Source organism: Phacochoerus africanus, chromosome 8 (genome assembly GCF_016906955.1).
Source record: "Phacochoerus africanus isolate WHEZ1 chromosome 8, ROS_Pafr_v1, whole genome shotgun sequence".
Classification (NCBI taxonomy): Eukaryota; Metazoa; Chordata; class Mammalia; order Artiodactyla; family Suidae; genus Phacochoerus; species Phacochoerus africanus.
Genome location: NC_062551.1, coordinates 56,509,771 through 56,533,529, shown reverse-complemented (window position 1 = coordinate 56,533,529; position 23,759 = coordinate 56,509,771). Strand labels below are relative to the sequence as shown.

The window sequence follows — 23,759 nt, the reverse complement described above, 5'->3', positions numbered from 1 at the left end:
TTACATAAGAGCCGGTGATTTTTCATTCCTTATCCAGGCAAAGTAGAGCCTCTGCACAGTGGAGTCACGGCCCATGAGCAGAAAGGGACTGACAGTGGGGAACCACGCAGCCATGATCGCAGCAATGTTTACAAGGAGCCAGCTGGGATTATCAAAAAGGGTCAAAATAGCTTGAAAGATGGAGGAAAGAATGTAAAAATAGACAAAGCTGCTCACCAGGAGAAGGATGGTTCGGGTAGCTCTGGACTCAGGCGAGGATCTGGGGGAGATGATGTTCCTACGAATGTGCTGGACCTGCTGCTTGTGTCTGTGCAGGAGGAAAACCATAGAGCCACTGGCCCAGAGCATAAGCCCCAGAGATGAAACAACAGGGAGTAACAGCAGCAATGCATGTAATGCTTCTGTGGCTTTGTCATGACGAACAGCAGAACAGTAACCAAAATCTTTTTTCTCTGTGATATTTTTGTCATTCCATTTGCCATTTACATAGAGAGGGAAAATGGTATTTACCAGCATTTGGAGCATCCAACACAGGCTTACTGATGGAACAATTAATTTGGGCGCTTTTGCTTTAAGCTCTGCCCACCTGGGGTTCAGGGGGCTGATCTTGATCACCTGAAAGACACTCAAGAGGCAGATGCTCCCCATGGACACACCCCTCCCCACTCTGTGAAAAAATAAAAAGACTTTGCATCCAAAATCACTGGGGGAAAATTTGCACCCAAACCTTCCCAGTGTCTGGGGGACTCCTTTAGAGAGGAAGGTCAAGAAGTTGGCCACAATCAGGTGCCAAAAAATCACATCTGTGGACCATGGCCTGCACCCAGTGAAGTAAAGGTTGATATAATGGCAAAGAAGGGAGAAATTCCCCAGGATTCCAACCACAGTCTGTGTCAGGATGATCACATCTGTGGTCACATCCCTGCTGGCCATCCTCCCAGCTCACAGCCACTAATGTTTGTCTTGGGACTTAGAAGGTCCTGGGTGGGGATATGAAGCAGGGGCTGCATGTGTCCTGCCAGCTGAATCCAACAGTCTCCCCTGACCATTAATTCCCATTTAGAAAAGTTTACTTCATGTCTTTCTGTTACTAGCAGCCTTAAAACTGTTGAATGTGTGATGTTTAAGAGCACATGATTTTCTCCACATGATTTTCACTTCATTTTTTACAAATCCATGAGCCCGGGACACCTGTAACTTTAATTCTAGAGGGAAGAATAACACAGAGAGGTTAAGTATCTGTTGACATGTGCTGTGTAGGGCAGAGTGAGGACTTCAAACTCTGTGCAAGACAGTGGGCTGTTAAACACAGGGCACTGACCCACCAGGCTCTGCCCCAAAGCTAGTTAGTTATACTCAAACAATGATCCAGATCTATAGCTAGTCGATTTCACGAACTGTCATTTGGTTTTAGACTGGTGGTATTTTATATTTTCATTATAACAAGATTCCACATATTTGTAAAGCTTTATTCTATAGAGCACTATCAACCAGGAATCAAGTTTAGCTATCTTAATGCAGGTAATGCCCTGCTGATGGTCAAATACTTCAGGACAAGTTCAGGTAATGAAGAGGAGAATGGTTTACAGTTAGGAGGGAAACAGAAGACTCATTGGTTTTTATGTCAGAAAAGCAGATATAATGGCACCTTTCACAGGAATATAGAGAGAGTATGTGTTATGCCACAAACTTTGGGACAAAAACACTAGTACATGATAAAATCGTGTCTAAGGAAAAACCAAATCCTTATTCTTTTTCAGATGATATACTTATCTGTGAATCCAGAGTTAAGTGAAAGTGCCAGCAAAGAAATATGACTTGTGAATTTTGTGAATGATATGGACAAGCAAGACACACAAGCAAACAGCATCTGCGAGGCATGTTTTTTTGTTGTTGTTGTTGTTGTTGTTGCATTGTATAAATCAGAAGTCTAGATTTGGGGACTGATAGTAGCATATTTTTAAATGGGTAGAAATAACATGATATGAGACTGACAGCGGCTGCCTGTAACTCATGATTATCATGTCAACTGCTTCTTAAATTTAAGAGTAACAATAACTTCAGCATAGGCAACACACTACAGAGGTTTCCACTGGAGACAAAATTCCACTGGAGACACGAATTTTGAACTCTGAATTCATCCAGAGTTAGAGAAATCCTTTCTCTTCAAGCCATTTCCATTTGGATATACTTTGTGCGCAGGATCAGACAATTTACAGATTCATAATATTCTTTATCGCACACATGGAAGTATTGTTAGTGCATCTCTAGTCATTCTGAACACTGAGCCTATGATTCCTGTAAGGCAAAATCAACAGTAGAGTGACTCTACATTTAAAAGCACCCCCCCCAAAAAAAAATAAGTTTTTTTATTACTTGGATTCAACGACAACAATCACTATCAGTCAGGGCTACATTAAATTGCATGAGGAGCCTTCGAGGGTTGCTATAGCGTCTAAGACTGCATGTCTCTTTACTAGCTCAACTCTGGCTTCACAATAGTTCTTCCTTCTTGCGTGGCACTGGCACTGAATTAGCTTACAACAGAGAACGTTGCCTTTTTAATATAATCAACTACACAGATCCTTCATCTGCCTTTCCCTTACAGACTCTGCTGCTTTGAATGAATCAGAAAATTCTTACCTGATTCCTTTCTGCTGCCAGAACCCTGGGCGCAGTGTGATCATCTTTAGAGCCAGTACCTGCGTGGGAGGGAGGCAGCGGGCGCCTGATATATGGGTTGGTGATTCTGTGTCCTGTCCTCCCTTCAGAATTGCAATTATCATTTCATCTGTAGCAGCAATGGGAGCGTAGGCTTGGGAAATGAAAACATTTCTGAAAACATCTCTCTCAACTATTAGTTGGAAAAAACAATTACAAGTTATCCCCCCTATGAGATGACAGCAGTGTTTTCCAGAGGCGTTTTCTTTCCTGTGATCCTGAAGGCAGACAGGGGCTCACACGGAGGATGGCAGGAAATGCTGACGTTACTCACAGGAAGACAGGCACCAAGTCTGTGTGTCCCTCTGGACGCGTCTCTTGCCTCAGTGTTTCTCTACCCTCTTCCTAGCACCTTCCTAACCTTCAGACCACAGAACCGAATGATCAGCGAAAGTACTGGGAGAGAAATTGAGTAAGACCAAATACCTGGGGAGTATATTCAAACACATACAAGGAAAAGAAAGGACATGATACAGAACTCATTATAGACATTGTTTGCACACATTCAAAGTCAATTAATTTGGAATAATTTGCATTCTTCAATGCTAATGAGTATGGATATCTTGAGGGAAATATAGTTTACCATTATTGACCTCAATTAGGATTAAGTATTAAATGCAGAACAGCAATCCCACTCTTGGGCATATATCCGGACAAAACTCTACTTAAAAAAGACACATGAACCTGCATGTTCATTGTAGCACTATTCACAATAGCCAAGACATGGAAACAATGCAAATGTCCCCTGATAGATGATTGGATTAGGAAGATGTGTTATATATACACAATGGAATAAAAGAACAAAATAATGCCATCTGCAGCAATATGGATAGAACTATAGACTCTCATCCTGAGTGAAGTAAGTCAGAAAGAGAAAGACAAATACCATACGATATCACTTATATCTGGAGTCTAATATAGGACACAAAGGAACCTTTCCACAGAAAAGAAAATCATGGACTTGGAGAATAGATATGTGGATGCCAAGGGGGAAGGGGAGGGACTGGGAGGGACTGGGAGCTTGGGGTATATAGATGCAGAATGTTGCCTTCAAGATGGATTAGCAATGGGATCCTGCTGTGTAGCACTGGGAACTCTGTCTAGTCACTTATGATGGAACACGTAATTTGAGAAAAAAATAATGTATATGTGTATGTGTAAGTGGGTCACCATGCTGTACAATAGAAAAATATATATACAAATAAATGATATAAAATTTTTAAATAAAATAAATAAATGCAGAATACACAGAAGAGAGATTAGAAAAGATTGTCTCACAAATAATCTCCTAGTTCTGATGGTTCAACAGGCAGATTCTACCATTCTTCGAAGTATCAGATGGGCCATTGCTCATTTACCAATTCATTTGGATCAAGTAGTTACCACGGTGCTCTCCAAAATTAATTAATTAATTAACTGTGCTCTTTTTCAGTATGAGTGCTTGATGGATTATAATTAAGAAACATGTTAGGAGTTATAAGTAATCCTCTGGTTTTCCCTACAGACAAATTTATATTTGATGTAGGGTCATGATGCAATCACTGCCAACTTACAAATCAGGGGTTGGAGTCATACCTGTGGATAACAATATCTGCAGACAAACTGAACTCGTTAAACACCTGCAGGTAGAAGCAAGCACACATGTGCATCATACTCACTAACACACATATACGTATTACATACATAACTAAGGTACTCACACAATTACAGTGACAAACTCAAAAGAAATTCTGATAATAGTTTAGTCAATAGGATAACTATTGTAAAATAAATTTCATTGCAAAAAACAACTCGTTGTAAAGTAAAGCAAACTCCATTCCTGGTGTTACTGTCTTGATTATGTCACATGACAGGGCAACAGGGACCGTGAATTTGTTTGTTTGTTTGCTTTTTAGGGTGCATGCATAGCATACGGAGGTTCCCAGGCTAGGGGTTAAATCAGAGATACAGCTGATTGCCTATACCACAGTCACAACAATGTATGATCCAAGCCATATCTGTGGCCTTCACCACAGTTCATGGCAATGCCAGATCCTTAACCCACTGAGCGAGGCCAGGGGGCCAAAACCTCATGGTTCCTAGTTGCATTCCTTTCTGCTGCACCCCAAAAGGAACTCCAGGACTGTGAATATGAATGAAGGTTGCTGACCATAGCTGACTGTGTTTCAGATTGAATATTTGTTTCATCCAAATTCTTACTTTGAAATCCTAAGCCCTAAGGTGATGGTGTTAGGAGGTGGGACTTGGGAGGGGATCACGTCATGGTGATTAGGTCCGACCATCCCTCAGGATGGGATCACTGCTCTGATGCCAAGTCCCTTGCTTCCTCTCTCTCACCACCAGGTGAGGACACAGTGAATAGAGGGTCATCAGGGAACCACTGAACAGGACAAGGTGTCTCAGCAAACACGGACTCTCCCAGCACCTCATCTTGGACCTCCATCCTCTAGTACAGTGAGAAACAACTGTCTGTTTTTTAAGCCACTCCTGTCTGTGGTGTTCTTGTTACAGAGCAGCCCCCACTGACTTAGACAGGAGACTGTCCTAGAATATCCAAGCAGGTCCAATGTAATCACAGGAGCCTTAAAGAACTGAAGTCAGATACAGCAAGAGATTCAGTGTGTGATGCTGGCTTTCAGGATGGAAGGAGATGCATGGGAATCATAAAAGGAAATCAATCTTGCCTAAAACATGAAGCAGTTTAGAGACCAGGACAGCTGACGCCTCTACTGCGGACTTCTGACACACTAAGCTTTGATGAGATCATTTGGAACTATTTTCAGCTGCTTAATTCCTAGAACTCTATTAAGGCAATAATGGAAACAAGGCACATAGAAACACATTTAGGGAAGAATATTAATCAATTCAGTATGTTTGCATAAATGTGGTCACACTGGTCTTACACACCAATCAAATTTCGTTCTTAAACCACCATTTTTGAAGGGGCTATTTTCTCCTTCAAAGAAATAAATGTTTCCCATTCAATAAAATATCATAAATCATTCCATGGAGATTATTTTTATTTTTTTTATTTTTTTTGTCTTTTTGCTATTTCTTTTTGGCCGCTCCAGCAGCATATGGAGGTTCCCAGGCTAGGGTTTGAATCGGAGCTGTAGCCACCGGCCTACGCCAGAGCCACAGCAACGCGGGATCTGAGCCGCGTCTGCAACCTACACCACAGCTCACGGCAACGCCAGATCGTTAGCCCACTGAGCAAGGGCAGGGATGGAACCCGCAACCTCATGGTTCCTAGTCGGATTTGTTAACCACTGCGCCACGACGGGAACTCCCATGGAGATTATTTTTAAAAAACATGTTTATTACACACCTACAGCCAACTCATCTATGACAAAGGAGGCAAGAATATACAATGGAGAAAGGACCGCTTGTTCAATAAGTGGTGCTGGGAAAACTGGACAGCCACATGGAAAAGAACGAAATTTGAACACTCCCTAACGCCATCCACAAAAATAAACTCCAAATGGATTAAAGACCTAGATATAAGACCAGACACTATAAAACTCTTAGAGGAAAACATAGGCCCAACACTCTCCAACATAAACGACAGCAACATCTTCTCAGATCCACCTCTTAGAGTATTGACAATAAAAACAAAAATAAACAAATGGGACCTATTCAAACCTCAAAGTTTCTGCACAGCAAAGGAAACTCTAAACAACACAAAAAGACAACCCACAGAATGGGAGAAAATCTTTGCAAGTGAGTCAACTGACAAGGGATTAATCTCCAAAATTTATAAACACCTTCTGCAGTTCCATACCAAAAAAAAACAAACAAGCCTATCAAAAAAATGGGCAGAAGATATAAACAGATAGTTCTCCAAAGAAGACATACCAAGATGGCCAAGAAACACATGAAAAGATGTTTAACATCACTCATTCTTAGAGAAATGCAAATCAAAACCACGATGAGGTACCACCTTACACCAGCCAGAATGGCCATCATCCAAAAGTCTACAAACATTAAGTGCTGGAGAGGGTGTGGAGAAAAAGGAACCCTATGACACTGTTGGTGGGATTGTAAATTGGTGCAACCACTGTGGAAAGCAGTATGGAGATTCCTCAGAAAACTAAACATAGAACTACCATGGGATCCAGCAATCCCACTCCTGGGCATCTACCCAGAGAAAACCACGACTCGCAAAGACACATGTACTCCAATGTTCATTGCAGCACTATGTACAATAGCCAAGACATGGAAACAACCTAAATGTCCATCGACAGAGGAGTGGATCAAGAAGATGTGGTACCTATACACAATGGAATATTACTCAGCCATCAAAAAGAACGAAATACCGGCATTTTTAGCAACATGGATGGACCTAGAAATTATCATGCTAAGTGAAGTCAGCCAGACACTGAGACACCAACATCAAATGCTTTCACTGACATGTGGAACCTGAAAAAGGACAAAGTGAACTTCTTTGCAGAACAGATGCTGACTCACAGACATTGAAAACCTTATGGTCTCTGGAGGAGACAGTTTGGGGGGTGGGGGGATGTGCTTGGGCTGTGGGATGGAAATCCTGTGAAATTGGATTGTTATGATCATTATACAACCACAGATGTGATAAATTCATTTGAGTGATTTTTAAAAAATAGTTAAAAAAGAAAAAAACATGTTTATTGATCACAGACACAATTTATGCATATAAAAATTTGAATGCCTTCTCCCACAGACAACAGAGAAGGTGGATCCTTGATGGTGCCGGTTACAGCACACATGGCTCACAGTAATGGTTCTGAGAGACGGGGTGGCTGCACCACCTTGACGGCCCTCTTAATGATGATGCGTAACTATTACTCTGGACTGTATACTTGTGTCCCCCCCCTAAATTGATGGGTTGAAGCGCTAACCCCAATATGAAGGTATTTGGAGGTGAGTGTTGGGGAGGTGATCAGGTTTAGATGAGCCACCATGATGGGATCTGTGCCCTTATCAGGAGACACGAGAGCTCGCTCTGCCTGCCCTGTGGATACAGCAGGAAGGAGACAGGGTGCAAACCAGGAGGAGGACCCTCAGCACGAAATCTGCTGACAATTAGATCTCCACTAACCAAATCTAGGTTGTTCTCCTAGCTAACTCAATAAAACTATAACACTAACAGAGTAACACTAGACAGTTGATACTTGATAGTTCATACACAGATTCCCCCATGGACAAAATTATCCTTCTTCCATGTAGGATCCAGTATAAGGATTGCATTTGGTTGTCTGGAGTCTAATTTCTTTAACCTTGATCACATGCTATTCTTTGGTCTTTGGGAAAATTGCCAATTTTTCCCTGTGCACACCCACCATTTGCAGAATGTCCTTTGGTGTGCATTTCTCTGATTGTGTGCCTCATTCTGACCCAAGTTGAATCTTTAATTGGAGGTTCTACACCCAGATGATGGTCAGACTTTCTTAGTGCATCACCTCAGAGGGAAAGGTTATGGGCACTTTCTATTTCTGGTGGAGGCTGAGACAAGCATCAGACCATCTTGGCTGTGATGCAGTGATGGCACGTTCTGGTATTCGTGCATGGCTGTCAGGCGAGGCTCCTCTGTTATGGGCTCTACCTGAGTCTTCAAGGTTGCTATTTGGAGGTACCTGAAAGGGGGGTGGTGCTTTTCTTCTGGCCGCAAGCCCTCTCCCAGGAAACATTGGCGCCTGTGCTCAAGCATGTGCCCAGCACTGGTGCTGGATCACCAAATGCTATAGCACAAATTCTCTCTCAATAAAGACCGTTCTGTGGTAGGTGCCGACTCTACAACCTGCACCAGTGCCCCATGTTCTCCAGCAAAATCTTCATTCCTTCCAGACCAAAATCATCAACTGCAACATGGTTCCTTCCTCCTTGCACATAGGACCTTGAACTGCCCACCTAAAACCCTGTTGCTACCCAAGGGCAGTTTTAGCTCCACCCAGAAAAAGAAGTCATAGGACGAATATAACCTTCTGCAAACATATGCTAAAGCCCTTGAGACCTCAATCACTGCATATGCTTCACTTCCATCCTGCCACGCTCTCCCAAATTTGCACACATAGAACACGCAGGCATCTCCCAGTGGCCCTGATTCCAGCACCTCCTTAAACCCAGATATCTTTGAAGGCAGCACCAGGATCCTGGAACTTGACTCCTAATGTAAAGGAATAAGATAAATTCTCTGGGAGAGCTTATTTCAAAATTATCCCCCACAGACTCAAGACTTTTGCCTCAGGACATTCCCTGCTAACTTAATTGATAGCACAGATTTCAACTTCACCCAGAACCTAGACCCTGTACACCCTACTTTAGCTCTTGGGGTCTGGAGGCTCTAACAGAGCATACTCCTCCCAGAAGCCCCCAAAAGTCTTGCCCACACGGAGAATCCACAGTTCTAGTGCTGCTTCACACCAGCATTCTAGGACCATATCTGCTACAGGGAAAGCAAGGGGCCACCTTACTCTACACAGATGTGCAGACACGCCCAAGGAGGTAGCCATGTCCCACGGGACTGCCCAGCTCACCATTCCCACTCACCATGCCCTAATGCTCCAAGTAACTCAGAAAACCCCCAGGTACATCCACTGCTGTGAGGACCCACACTGCAGTTAAGAAAAAAAGCTGCTCATGCTACTGACACGCAAACATGTACATATATGGGAACTCATGGAAAAGTGTCTTTCACAATTATCTATGGCTCACTGCCAATGGTATTCACTTCTGCTTAATATTCCCACAACTACACCACTGGGCCAACCCTTTTGTCTTGTGACTTGGGAGCTAGGATCACAGGCATGCTGTGTGCCTCAAGCAGCATTTGATTGAGACCACGGTCTTCAGGATTCTGTGCATGAGAACAAGGCCAAGCTTCTGTATTCACTTTCCTTGTGAGCGTGGGTGTTCCAAATTCAAGGAGCAAGTGAAACATCAGCATACAAGACAGGCTACCTTAGTAAGACATGTGGTTTCCTCTTACAAATCTGTATTAATTTTCCAGTCTAATGTGTGGATGAATAAACAAGAGCAAAATCACAAATGACTTATTTCTCATCAGATTAAAGGATTTTGAATACCTTATCCATGCAAAAATAGAGCTTGGGTGCTGTGCTCTTATGGCTCATGAAAAGATAAGGGCTGATGGTTGGAAAGCACAGAGAAATTAGGGCAGAAATTCTCACTACCCACTAATCAAGATTGGGAAAAAGAACAATAAAAATATGAAAGATGGAGGAAAGGGCATAAAAGTATAGAAATGTGCTTATCAGGGCCAGGATTCTCTGAGTGGCTGTGGATTCAGCAGAAAGTACGGGTGAAAAGTTATTCTCATGGATGTGTGTGACCCCCTGGTTGTGTCTGTACAGTATGAAAACCATGGAGCCACTGGCCCAGGTTATAATCACAGAAAATGAAACCTCAGGGACAACTATCAACCTCATATGTACTATGATGTGCCCATGATCTGTAGTAACATAGAACACCCAATCTCTAATCTTTGTGATATTTTTCACGCTCCATGTGCTAGACACATGTAACACATACACAGGATTAATTAAATTTACAAGTATGTATTGGACCCAAAGAGGAAAATTCAGAAGTGAATGATTTGGGGGCTTTGACTTTCATATGTTTCCAACAAGAGTCCATGGGGCTGCTTCTGATGGTCTGGAATATGTTCAACAGGCAAGTGGTGCCAATGGACATGCCCCTGCCCACCCTTTGAATGTACAAAAGAAGTTTGCATGCAAAAATCATTAAAAAAATATTTCAGCCCCAAAGCAGCCACTGTGTGAGGGACTCCTTTAGAGAGAAAGACCAAGGAGTTGGTGAGAGTCAGGTGCTGGAGAATCAAGTCTGTGGTCCTCAACCTGCACTGAGTGTGGCAGAGAAAGAGGTAACGGTAAAGGAGGAAGACCTTGCCCAGAATTCCAGCTGTCGTCTGGGATAAAGAGAGAAGTGCTATTGTCACATCTAGGGAGAAAATTCTGCCACTCAAAGTTTTTTTCTTTAAATTTTGTCAACAGCCATTCCGCTGTGCAAAAAGGTGCGTTGACGATTTTTGACCCCAAGTGTAAAGTTCCTTGTGTGCTCCTGTCTGATTGCCTAGTCTTCACAAGACAGGAAGAGACAAGAATCATCTATATTTCATGGAAAAGTCAGCAGGAAGGATGAAGTGGAGTTAATTTAACCTGGTGGGACAATGACAACGACAGCAAATGGAAAGAGTGCAAAGTATATAATTTTTAGAAAACAGTGAAAAGTTCTACCCATGTTCAGAAAAGCAAAAGTCCAGTTATATCATAAAATATTTCAACTCTGAATAGGTGATAAATTTTAATGAAAAATACCATATATTTTTAAGAAAAAAACAGAAATTTCTCTGGTCTCGAAATAGGAATATATTCTTCACAGCACAAAGCCTATTAACATAGAGGTGTAGTGACATTAGTTTATATTAAAATTAAGAGCAGATCTCAGAAACGCACATACACACAAACACACACACACACAACTCAGTAGCAATGAACAAACCATTCCAACAGAGACCCCAAAAAAGGTTACACAGTGCATAACAAATGTATAAAAATATTGAGTGTCTACAGTTATAGATAAAAATAAAATACATTTGTACATACATATTGTCAAATACTACTGAGAAATTTAAAATGAAAATGACAGAAAGTAAGTTTTGGCAAAACCGTGGATCAATCAAGAATCTCTTACATTGATGGTGGGTGTTAAAACTGTCCATTTTAGAAAACTGTGGTGTCTTTTCTATAAATTCCCATCAACGTCTCTGTTACAACAATACTCAAAGAAATTTGTCTCTATCTCACCGAAAGGCTAGTTACAGAATTTATAAGCCAACACTAATCATTACTCATAATGGCCCAAAACTCAAACCACCCACTTTCCCATTAACAATAGAATCTATTAACTGATTCACACTCACACCCCACCATCCTAACAACAATGCCGGGGCGCACTAGCAGGGGTGTGTAATGTGCAGATGAATTCACACAATTACACAGAACTGGAAAAGTACAACATGAAAGATTTCATAGTATATAAATTTATGTAAAGTACACAACAGGCAAAGGTCCTAATCTCTTAAATGTGGGAATAGATGCAAATCCATTCTCCAATTTCCACACCTTCAAATATATGGAGAAGAGCCATACGCTAACCGCAGCACACGATGTTTTATGAAGGGCTGAACATTCTTTTGCTTGATGTACGTGTTGCCTACAGAGGTGCTGACCTTTGATAAATTCCAATGAGCTGTGGCACTTATAACTTGTATATGCATCTATAGCATTTCATAAATACCTATTAAGGGGCAGAAAGGAAGTTGTGCTGTGTGTTTGACCTGCTGATTGTGTCTGTATGGGATGAAACTTGGGGAGCCCCCGGTCCAGTCCATAAGCCCAAGAACAGCACATCAGGGAATGATAACACTGCTGCATATAGTGACTCAGTGAACTTGTCTTAAACCTCAGCAGAGCACATCAGAAATCTGTGCTTTGTGATGTTCTTGTTGCTTCATTTGGTACCATAAACATAAGAAAAATGAATTCTATCAGCTTGTACAGAGTTTAGCAGAGGAATGTGGAAATCCCAAGCCTCGGGAGTTTTACTTCAAGTTCTCCCCACCAAGCACTCATGGGGCTGATCGTGATGGCTGGAGACACTCAAAGGGCAGGTGGTACCCATGGACACACCCGGCCCCTCCATGAGGATAGAAAATGAATTCGCATGGATGAATCACTGAAGAAATGCATCAGGGGAAATTTGCCACTGTGGGCATCTGCAAGGAACATGACCAAGTATGGATCACCGTCAGGTGTGTGAGTATCGATCTTGAGCCTCAGTCTGTTTCATTGTAGTAATGAAGAGATAATGGTCAAGAAGAGAAAAAAAAAATGCCCAGGATTCCAACTGTTGTTGGAGATAAGGGACCATGCTTCTTGGAAAATACTGAGAGCTCATTCTGCCAGTTCCCTATGGCTGATATTTATTTATCTGTAGAAAAGAGGATTTTGCAATGAAACATGTAACATGGGATACATTCATCCAGTCAACTAAAAGTCAATATACTCCGGCACATTTACTTCAGGTTTTGTTCTGTCAAAAGTCTTCCCAGAGTAGAATGTACAACCTTTACATAACACTTGAAATCTAAGAATCATGGCTCTACTGCCATAATACGGCACATGACTTGATATTCATACCCACGAGACCTGGGCACTGCAATTATTTTTGTTGCAATGGGAAGGAAAGCTTGCAGAGAGGTTAAGGGGTCTGTCTAAATTCACATGCAGATTAGGGGCTGAGTGGCCATTTGAACCTGGTAGGTGAGCCAGTGCCCTGAGCACTGTATAGCACTAATTAACTTCATCAGCGTGGTGTTTTTCAAACCATCAAGACCTATATTAAGTTTTTTAAAAATACATTTCCCATTTTATTTTACATCATTTTTAACATATTTTATAAACTTTCTAACAATTTTTAATTTTTAAGGATATTTTCTATAGGCCAATGCAAAATATTTGAGGGTGTATAAGAGAGGATTCTTTTAATATAGTTTTGAGAATAGCTTAAAGCACAGAGGTTCCCCAAATAGAGCTCTTTATAGAGTCAATCCATATATGCCAGTAGAGGTGTTTATTGAATGAATTCATCCATATGGCAATGATTAAGATGCTACGGGGTTAAGATAATTTCTGTACAATATCCAGAGTTCAGTCAGAGGGAAACTGTATTTCCACTGGCAGTCCAAACATCTGGTTTTTCTATCAAGTATGAGTGACGTTTTAGAGATGATAATAAATTGCAGATGCAGTAATTACAGACTAATTCTTGGGGCACTTCCCTTGGTCAAAGATGAATTTGACGAATGCAAGATGGGCTCATTAGTTTGGCAGTAGAAGACTCACTTGCCAGCAGGCTTGGATTGAAAGACACAATGGCATCTGTCAGACACAAAATTGGGCCATACCATCTATATGATATAGATGATATCATATGTAGCAATATATGATAATATATGATATATGAAATATATATAATATATATGTGATAATATATTAATGTGTGCTATATGAAAATATGAAAAATATATGTAATATATGAAAAATGTAATATATGAAAAATATGATATATGAAAAATGTGTAATATGTGATATATGAAATAAATGTAATATATGAAAAAATGTGATAAAACCATGTAATATAGAATATTAATATATATTAAAATGTAGTATATGACATATGATATATGAAATATATGTTGTTAATATATGATAATATGTGTAATATGATATATGAAAAAATGTAATATATGATATATGATAATATATATGAAAAAATGTAATATATGAAAAAATGTAATAAAACCATGTAATATAGAAATAAATTAAAAATTTGATTCAAAGGCTTAGATACACATTACTACATAAGATAAACTATTAATAATAAAGCAACACTTGTGAACTATATTCAAATACGGAAGACCAGTAACTTAGAAATAGGAGCATAAGGATCTTTTTTTTCTTATAAGTTGAAATCATAAGGCAATGAGTTTGGCATTTAGAATTGATGTTGGATATATTCAAACCAGAGATACTGAAGTGAGATACATTTGGTCTTGACACCCAACAACTCTTTTCTGAAATTCATAATGAGAAACTAACCATATCCTTGAATGCTGCTCCTCTAACTTAAAGAGAGAAAATGTCTCATTTACTCATGAGACCTCAGGTGCTTTCAGGAGAGACACAATTACTGTTGCCAGTAAGTCACAGAGAGTTAGATAAATAAAGAACTTTTTACATTCCAGAAACAAATTCACATTCATGGTTTTGTAAAGGATTAGAAAATTGTTACAGTTCTATCCTACTCTATATTAGAAGCATGAAGGCATTATAAGCACACCTCTCATAATATTCAAAATTTATAATGATTCCTGTCGTAGGACAGCAGACTGATTTCAAAACTATAATGGCTAAGCCCATAAAAAGTGATTCCTCAAAATCCCTGGGATGACTTATGAATCTTTCCCAGTGAGGATTTCATTAAATTATACTTACAGACAACTTACAGAATGGGAGAAAACAGTTTAAAATGATGCAACTGACAAGGGCTTAATCACTAAAATATACAAACAACTTACACAACTCAGCAGCAAAAAAGCCAACAACCCAATTGAAAAATGGGCAAAAGACATGAATAGACATTTCTCCAAGGAAGATAAGCACATGAAAAAATGCTCAACATCGCTGATTATTAGAGAAATGCAAATCAAAACTACCGTGAGGTACCGCCTCATACCAATCAGAATGGCCATCATTGATAAGTCCACAAACAACAAATGCTGGAGGGGGTGTGGAGAAAAGGGAACCCTCTTCCACTGTTGGTGGGAATGTAAAGTGGTACAACCACTATGGAAAACAGTATGGAGGTACCTTAGAAAACTAAATATCGAACTACCATATGACCCAGCAATCCCACTCTTGGGCATATATCTGGACAAAACTTTCCTTGAAAAAGACACATGCACCTGTATGTTCATTGCAGCACTATTGCTGCTAGCCAAGACGCGGAAACTACCTAAATGTCCATCGACAACTGAATGGATTAAGATGTGGTATATATACACAATGGACTACTTACTACTCAGCCATAAAAAAGAAAAAATAATGCCATTTGCAGCAACAGGGATGAAACTAGAGACGCTCATACTAAGTGAAGTCAGAAAGAGAAAGAAAAATACTATATCACATATCTAGAATCTAATATGTGGTACAAATGAAACTTTCCACAGAAAAGAAAATAATGGACTTGGAGAACAGGCTTGTGGTTGCAAAGGGGAAGGGGGGAGGGGGAATGGCCTGGAAATCTGGAGTTAATAGATGCAAACTATTGCCTTTGGAATGGATAAACTATGAGAGCCTGCTGTATGGCACTGGGAACTGTGTGTAGTCACTTATGATGGAACATGATGGAGGATAATGTGAGAAAAAGAATGTATACATGTATGTGTGACTGGGTCACCTTGCTGTACAGTAAAAGATTGCTGGAACACTGTAAACCAGCTATAATGGAAAAAATAAAAATCATTTTTAAAAACTTAAAAAAATAATACTTTATAGAAAACTAAAGACAACATAAGAACTAATAAATGAATTCAGCAAGGTAGCAGGAGAAAGATGAGTATAGGGAAATCTGTTGCAATTTGTGTAGTAACAGTGAAATAGCAGAAAGAGAAAGTGAAAAATCCCATTTAAAATTGCATTCAAAAAAATACAAAGATGGGAAAGGCCTATATGCTATAAATAGAAAACTTTGATAAAGGAAACTGAAGATGTCGAACAAATGGAAAGATATCCAATGCTCTTGGATTGGCACAATTAATATCATAAAAAATGGCCATATTACCCAAAGTAACATCTACAGATTTAATGCAATCCCTATCAAAATGCCTATGGCTCTTGTTTTCTTTATGATTTTATCATGATAAACCCCAAACAATATAATGATTAGTTTTGCCTGGTTTTGAACTTTGTATAAGAGAAACCATACTGTAAATAATAAATACCTATGGCATTTTTCACAGCACTGCAACGAATAAACCAAAAATTCATATGGAATCACAAAAGACCCTGAATTGCCCAAGCAATCCTGAGGAAAATGAACAAAGTAGGAGACACAAAACTTGCATATTTCAGACAGTATCACAAAGCTGTAGTAATCAAAACAGTGTGGTATTGGCACAAAAACTGATATACACATCAATGGAATGAAATAGCCCAGAAATAAACCCACACATCTAGTCAATCTTTGACAAAGGGGGAAAGAATACAAAGGGGAAAGAAAAACCTCTCCCACAAGTGGTTCTGGGCTAATGGAATATTTACGTGTAAATCAATGAAATTATAGTCCTCCCTCATATCATATATAACAATAAACTCAAAATACTTTAAAGACCTAAAAATAAGCCATGTTTCCATAAAAATCCTAGAAGACAACATAGGCAAAACATTCTCTGACATAATATTTTCTGAGATCAATTTCCCAAAGCAAAAGAAATAAAAGAAAAAAATATGATATCATCAAACTTGAAAGCTTTTGCACAGCAAAAGAAACTGTCAAGGCATGAAGGACAACTTAGAGAATGGGAGCAAAGAGTTGCAAATGATGCAACTGACAGGGGTTAATATCCAAACCACACAAACAAATCATACAAATAAATATAAAAAAAAAAACAGTCCAAAAAAAAATAGCTGAAGACAAAATAAACATGTATCCAAAGAAGACACAGAGGTGGCCAACAGGTACATTAAATGATGGTCAACATCATTAATTATTAGAGAAATGCAAGTTAAAACCACAGTGGGCTATCATTACACACTGGTCAGAATGGCTAATATTAAAAAGTCCACAAATGCTGGAGCTCCCGTTGTGGCACAGTGGTTAACGAATCTGATTAGGAACCATGAGGTTGTGGGTTCGATCCCTGGCCTTGCTCAGTGAGTTAAGGTCCCGGCATTGCCGTGAGCTGTGGTGTAGGTTGCAGACGCGGCTTGGAGCCTGCATTGCTGTGGCTCTGGTGTAGGCCGGTGGCTACAGCTCTGATTAGACCCCTAGCCAGGGAACCTCCATATGCCTCAGGAGCGGCCCCAGAAAAGGCAAAAAGACAAAAAAAAAATAGTCCACAAATGCTAATTGCTGAGGAGTGTGTGGAGAAAAGGGCACCTTGTACATTGCTGGTGAGAGTGTAAATTAGTGCAGCTGTTACAGAGAACAATAGGAATCTGCCTTTAAAAACTAAAAATAGAATCCTATTCCTGGGACTATATCCAGAAAATACAAAAACTCTGATTAAAAAAGATATTTGCACCCCGATGTGCATAGCAACAGTATTTAGAATTGCCAAGACACAAAACCACCCAGGTGCCACACCTATACACACACACACACACACACACAATTAAGAATTACTGAGCCTTTACGAAGAGTGAAATATTGCCATTTGCAGCTACGTGGATAGACCTAGCGACTATAATATGTACAGAGGTAAGTAAGATAGAGAAAGACAAATTCTATATGCTATCACAGGTGGAATCCAGAAGCAATATAAATGAATCTACGTGCAAAGCAGAAACAGACTCAAAGACATAGAAAATGAACCTTTTGTTACCAATGGGGAGAGGGAGGGTGGGACGGGGGGAAGAATTAGGAGTGTGGGATTAACAGATACCAGCCACTATACTCAAAATAGATAAGCAACCAGGATTTACTATATAACACAAGGAATTACATTCCTAGCTTGTAATAACCTATAATGGAATAAATCTGATAAAATACTTGAGCGACTTTGCAGTACACTTCCAACCAACAGAATATTGTTAACCAACCATTCTCAAGTAGTAATTTTTCAAAGAGTGGAGTCTCTATTTCCCACAGCCCTCTAGCTCTCCTAAAAGAATGTTCCACTGGCTTTCAAAGTTTAATATTCTGGGGCTCGTGTCCCGGGTGTGAGACCCCAACACAGGGCTGCGACCCCTCACTCCTTGGGAAGAAGCTTGGTCATTTTTTCTTCTCCTCTGTATGGGTCACTCACGAGGGAGATGGTTCTTGAATAAACCACAACTCCACTCCTCCTACCTTCTCGCTGTGGGTCCTTCTGCGCTTCTTCAGTTGTAGAAGTCTTTTCTGGCAGGTCCTGTCTTCCTCATCAGTATTTGCTCTGCATAGAGCTATAACTTTCATGTCTCCACACAAGGAGGGAGCTCAGGAGCTCCCACTCCACCATCTTGGAGCAGAGCCCCGTGATCTTCTTGTTACAGCAGCCCCAGCTGCCTGCAATAGAAGTTCCTGCTTAGTGAAGGGGGTGGAACATAAACCCCTGAGCTTCAAAGAACAGGCTTTAAATGAATACCACTGAGAGACTAAGAGATGAAAACAGAGAAGACGTGGTGTATATACACAATGGATACTACTAAGCCATAAAAAAGAACAAAATAATGCCATTTGCAGCCACATGGATGCAACTGGAGACTCTCATATTGAGTGAAATAAGTCAGAAAGAGAAAGACAAATATGATATCACATATCTGGAATTGAATATGTGGCACAAATGAACCACAGAAAAGAAAATCATAGACTTGGAGAATAGACTTGTGATTGCCAAAGGGGAGGGAGTGGGATGGATTGGGAACTTGGGGTTAATACATGCAGACTGTTGCTTTTGGAATGGATTAGCAAGGAGATCCTGCTGTGTAGCACTGGGAACTATGTCTAGTCACTTATGATGGAGCATGATAATGTGAGAAAAAAGAATGTATACATGTATGTGTAACAGGGTCACCATGCTGTACAGCAGGAAAAAATGTATTGGGGAAATAACAATTGAATACAATTTTTAAAAAGAAAGAAATTAATCCAAATATTTAACCACTATAATACATTTTTTAAATTAATTAATTAAAATGGTGTACACCTTAAACTCATAGTGTTATGTCAATTATATCTCAATTTAAAAATAAATGTTTTGAAGTTCCCCACAAAAAAAATAAAATTAAAAAAATAAGAAAACGGGAGGGGGATTCAACTGGTTAAGCTGGCTTTCTGGATGGAGTGAGCCACATGCGAGTCATGAAGGGAAATCAGAGCTGCACAGGATTAATTTCTGCAGACTCATGCAATAAAGATGAGTCTTTATTGCAAACCTGAAGGTATTATTGGTGCATATTTAGGTCAAGATTTCTATAAGACAGACTCAATAGCAAACTGATTTTACAACTACTTTTCTTTTTCTTTTTTTTTTTTTTTGCCGCACCTCCAGCATGTGGAAGTTGCTGGGCCAGGGATCAAAACCATGCCACAGCAGTGATCAGAGCCTCTGCAGTGATAATGCCATATCCTTAACCCACTGAACCACAAAAGAATTCCACAACTACTTTTTTTTTTTCTTTTTGCTGTTTCTTGGGCCTCTCCCGCGGCATATGGAGGTTCCCAGGCTAGGGGTCCAATCGGAGCTGTAGCCACAGGCCTATGCCAGAGCCACAGCAACGCGGGATCCGAGCCGCGTCTGCAACCTACACCACAGCCCACGGCAACGCCAGATCATTAACCCACTGAGCAAGGGCAGGGACCGAACCCACAACCTCATGGTTCCTAGTCGGATTCGTTAACCACTGCGCCACGACGGGAACTCCTGTCTTTTGTCTTTTTAGGGCCATACCTGCGGCATTTGGAGGTTCCCAGGCTAGGGGTCTAGTCGGAGCTGTTGCTGCCAGACTACACCAGAGCCACAGCAACACCAGATCCGAGCCACGTCTGCTACCGACACCACAGCTCACAGCTATGCTGGATCCTTAACCTACTGAGCGAGGCCAGGTATCAAACCGGCAACCTCATGCTTCCTAGTCGGATTCGTTTCCCTTGCACCATGACAGGAACTCCAACACAACTACATTTTTAAGCACCAAAAATCAGGTTTAAATATCACTTGGATTCAGTTACAACAACCACTCGCAGTAAGGACTGCATAAAATTGCCTGGGGAGTCTTCAGGAATTGGTATAGGGTCTAGGACCCCATCTCTCCTTACTAGCTCAGCTTGTGCCTCAGAAGTATTTCACCCTCCTGCATGGCACTGGCACTGAATCAGAGATTGCCTTTTTCTGATATGATCACTTTCCCAGAATCATGATCTGCATTTCCCTTACAGATTTTGCTGCTCAAAATGAACTAGAAAATACATACCTGACTCCTTAATGCTTCCATAACACTGGTCTCAGTGTGATGGTTTTTAGAGCCAGTACCTATGAGGGAGGAGGCACACCAGAGCCTGATATATGGGTTGGTGATTCTGTGTCCTGTCCTCCCCTTCCCTCAGAACTGCAATTATCATTTCATCTGCAGAAGCAATGGGGGTATAATCTAGGGATCTGAGAACATTTCTGAAAACTTTTCTTTCAGCTGTTAATTACCGAAAACGATAGCCAAAATTTCTAGTTAGCCCTTTTAGGAAACAACTACAGTGTTTTTGAGAAGCACTTTCTTTTCCATAATCCCTGAGGGCAGACAGGGTCGCACATGGAGGAGAGGAAGTAGGAAATGCTGAAATGACACACATAAACACTGGCAAGAGGGCTGCATGTCCCTCTGGATTCTTCGCTTCCATGAGACGTTTCTCCACCCTAAAACTACTGCTTTCCTAGTCTTCAGACCACTGAACCAACAAAGTATTGGTACGGAACAGGAGTGAGACAAAATATATAGGAAGTATATTCAAAGAGATACAAGTGAAAGGAAGAACATGATAAATAACTCTTGATAGGAAATGTTTGCATAAATCCACTAATCTTTGACAAATGAGGCAATAATAGACAATGGAAAAAAGACAGTCTCTTCATTAAGCGGTGCTGGGAAAACTGGACAGTTACATGTAAAAGAATGAAATTAGAACACTCTCCAACACCACACAAAAAAAATAAACTCGAAAGGGGTTAAAGACCTAAATGTAGGATCAGATATTATAAAACTGTTAAAGGAAAACCTGGCCATAACCCTCTTTGACATAAATCACAGCAACATCTTTTTGGATGCACCTTCTAGAGTAATAAAGATAAAAACAAAAACTAGAGACTCTCATACTGAGTGAAGTCAGAAAGAGAAAGACAAATACCATATGATATCACATATCTGGAATTGAATATATGGCACAAATGAACCTTTCCACAGAAAAGAAAAACGTGGACTTGGAGAATAGACCCCTGGTTTCCAAGGGGGAGGGAGTGGGATGGATTGGGAACTTGGGGTTAATACATGCAGACTATTGCCTTTGGAATGGATTAGCAAGGAGATCCTGCTGTGTAGCACTGGGAACTATGTCTAGTCACTTATGATGGAGAATGATAATGGGAGAAAAAAGAATGTATACATGTATGTGTAATTGGGTCACCATGCTGTACAGTAGAAAATTGACAGAACATCTATAATGGAAAAAAAATAAAAATCATTATATAAAAAAATGAGACCTAATTAAACTTAAAAGTTTTTTGCAGAGTTCCCGTCGTGGCGCAGTGGTTAACGAGTCCGACTGGGAACCATGAGGTTTCGGGTTTGGTCCCTGCCCTTGCTCAGTGGGTTAACGATCCGGCGTTGCCGTGGGCTGGGGTGTAGCTTGCAGACGCGGCTCGGATCCCGCGTTGCTGTGGCTCTGGTGTAGGCCGGTGGCTACAGCTCCGATTCAACCCCTAGCCTGGGAACCTCCATATGCCGCGGGAGCAGCCCAAGAAATAGCAGCAACAACAAAAGACAAAAAAAAAAAAAAAGTTTTTTGCATAGCAAAGGAAACCATATACAAAACAAAAAGACAACCCACACAATGAGAGAAAACATTTGCAAACAAAGCAACCAACAAAAGATTAATCTCTGAAATACACAACAAACAATTCATACAGCTCAATATCAAAAAAAAATCAAAAAATGAGCAGAAGACCTAAATAAATGTTTCTCCAAACAAAACATACAGATGGCCAATAGGCACATGAAAAGATGATCGATATCGCTAATTATTAGAGAAATGCAAAACAAAACTACAATGAGATATAATCTCACACCAGTCAGAATAGCCATCACCAAAGTCTACAAAAAATAAATGCTAGAGAGAGTGTGGAGAAAAGGAAACCCTCCTACATTGTTGGTGGGAATGTAAATTGGTACAACCACTATGGAGAACGGTATGGAGGTTTTTTTAAAAATCTAAAATAGAACTACTATATGATCCAGAAATTCAAGTCCTAGGCATATATCTGGAGAAAACCATAATTCGAAAAGATACATGCACCCCAGTGTTCATTGCGGCACTGTTTACAATAGCCAAGACATGGAAGCAACCTAAATGTCCACTGACAAAAGAATGGATAAAGAAGATGCAGGAGTTCCTGCTGTGGAGCAACAGAAATGAATACAGCTAGTATCCATGAGGACATGGGTTCTGGTTTGATCCCTGGCCCACTCAGTGGGTTAAGGATCCAGCAAGGCCATGAGCTGTGGTGTAGACTGCAGATGTGGTTTGGATACTGCATTGCTGTGATGTAGGCCGGCAGCTACAATTCTGATTCAGCCCCTAGCCTGGGAACTTTCATATACAGTGGGGGCAGCCCTAAACAGCAACAAATAAAATAAAATAAAAAAGAAGATGTGGTACATATGCACAATGGAATATTACTCAGCCATATAAAAGAATGAAATAATGCCATTTGCAGCAACATGGACAGACCTAGAGGTTATCATACTGTGAAGATAGAGAAGATAAATATCATATGAGGTCACTAATATGTGGAATTTAAATATAACAAAAATGAATTTATTTACAAAACAGAAACACTCAGAGACATAGAAAACAAATTTATTATTATCAAAGGGGAAATCAGGGAAGGGATAAATTAGGAGTTTGGGATTAGCAGACACAAACTACTATATATAAAATAAACAATAAGGATTTACTACATAACCAGGGAACTATATTCAATATCTTATAAAAACCTATAATAAAAAAGAATATAAAAAATGTGTTATATTTATGTTTATATATATATATATATGAATCACTTTGATTTGTACCAGAAACTAACACAACACTCAAATCAATTATACTTCAATAAAAATAAAACTAGAAAATTTTAAAAATAAGATGACTAAGTTGTTCCTAAATTTTGTGATAATATAAAAGTAAAAAAGAAACAATTGTAATGGTAAAATAACAACAAAATAAAGTAAAATTATTCGTGAATTACATTAGAAATAAACTTGAAAACACAACCATTCAAAATCTATGAGATGCCATGAAAACAGTTTTTAGAGTCAAGTTCCTAGCAATACAGGCCTTCCTCAAAAAAAGAAGAAAAATCTCAATCAACAACTTAACCTATCACCTAAAAAAAATTAGAAAAAGAAAAACAAAACCTAAGGTCAGCAGAAGGAAGGAAATCATAAAAATCACAGAGGAAAGCAATTAAATAGAGATTCTAAAAACAATAG

At 39.9% G+C, this 23,759-nt stretch overlaps 1 protein-coding gene across 1 annotated transcript; it reads right to left on the bottom strand.

The window, feature by feature from the left end:
* On the bottom strand, positions 1–933 carry LOC125132710 (vomeronasal type-1 receptor 4-like). The gene has a single exon (XM_047790354.1). The coding sequence runs from the start codon at positions 931–933 to the stop codon at positions 1–3; it is 933 nt and encodes a 310-aa protein (XP_047646310.1).
* Positions 934–23,759: the final 22,826 nt, after the last annotated feature.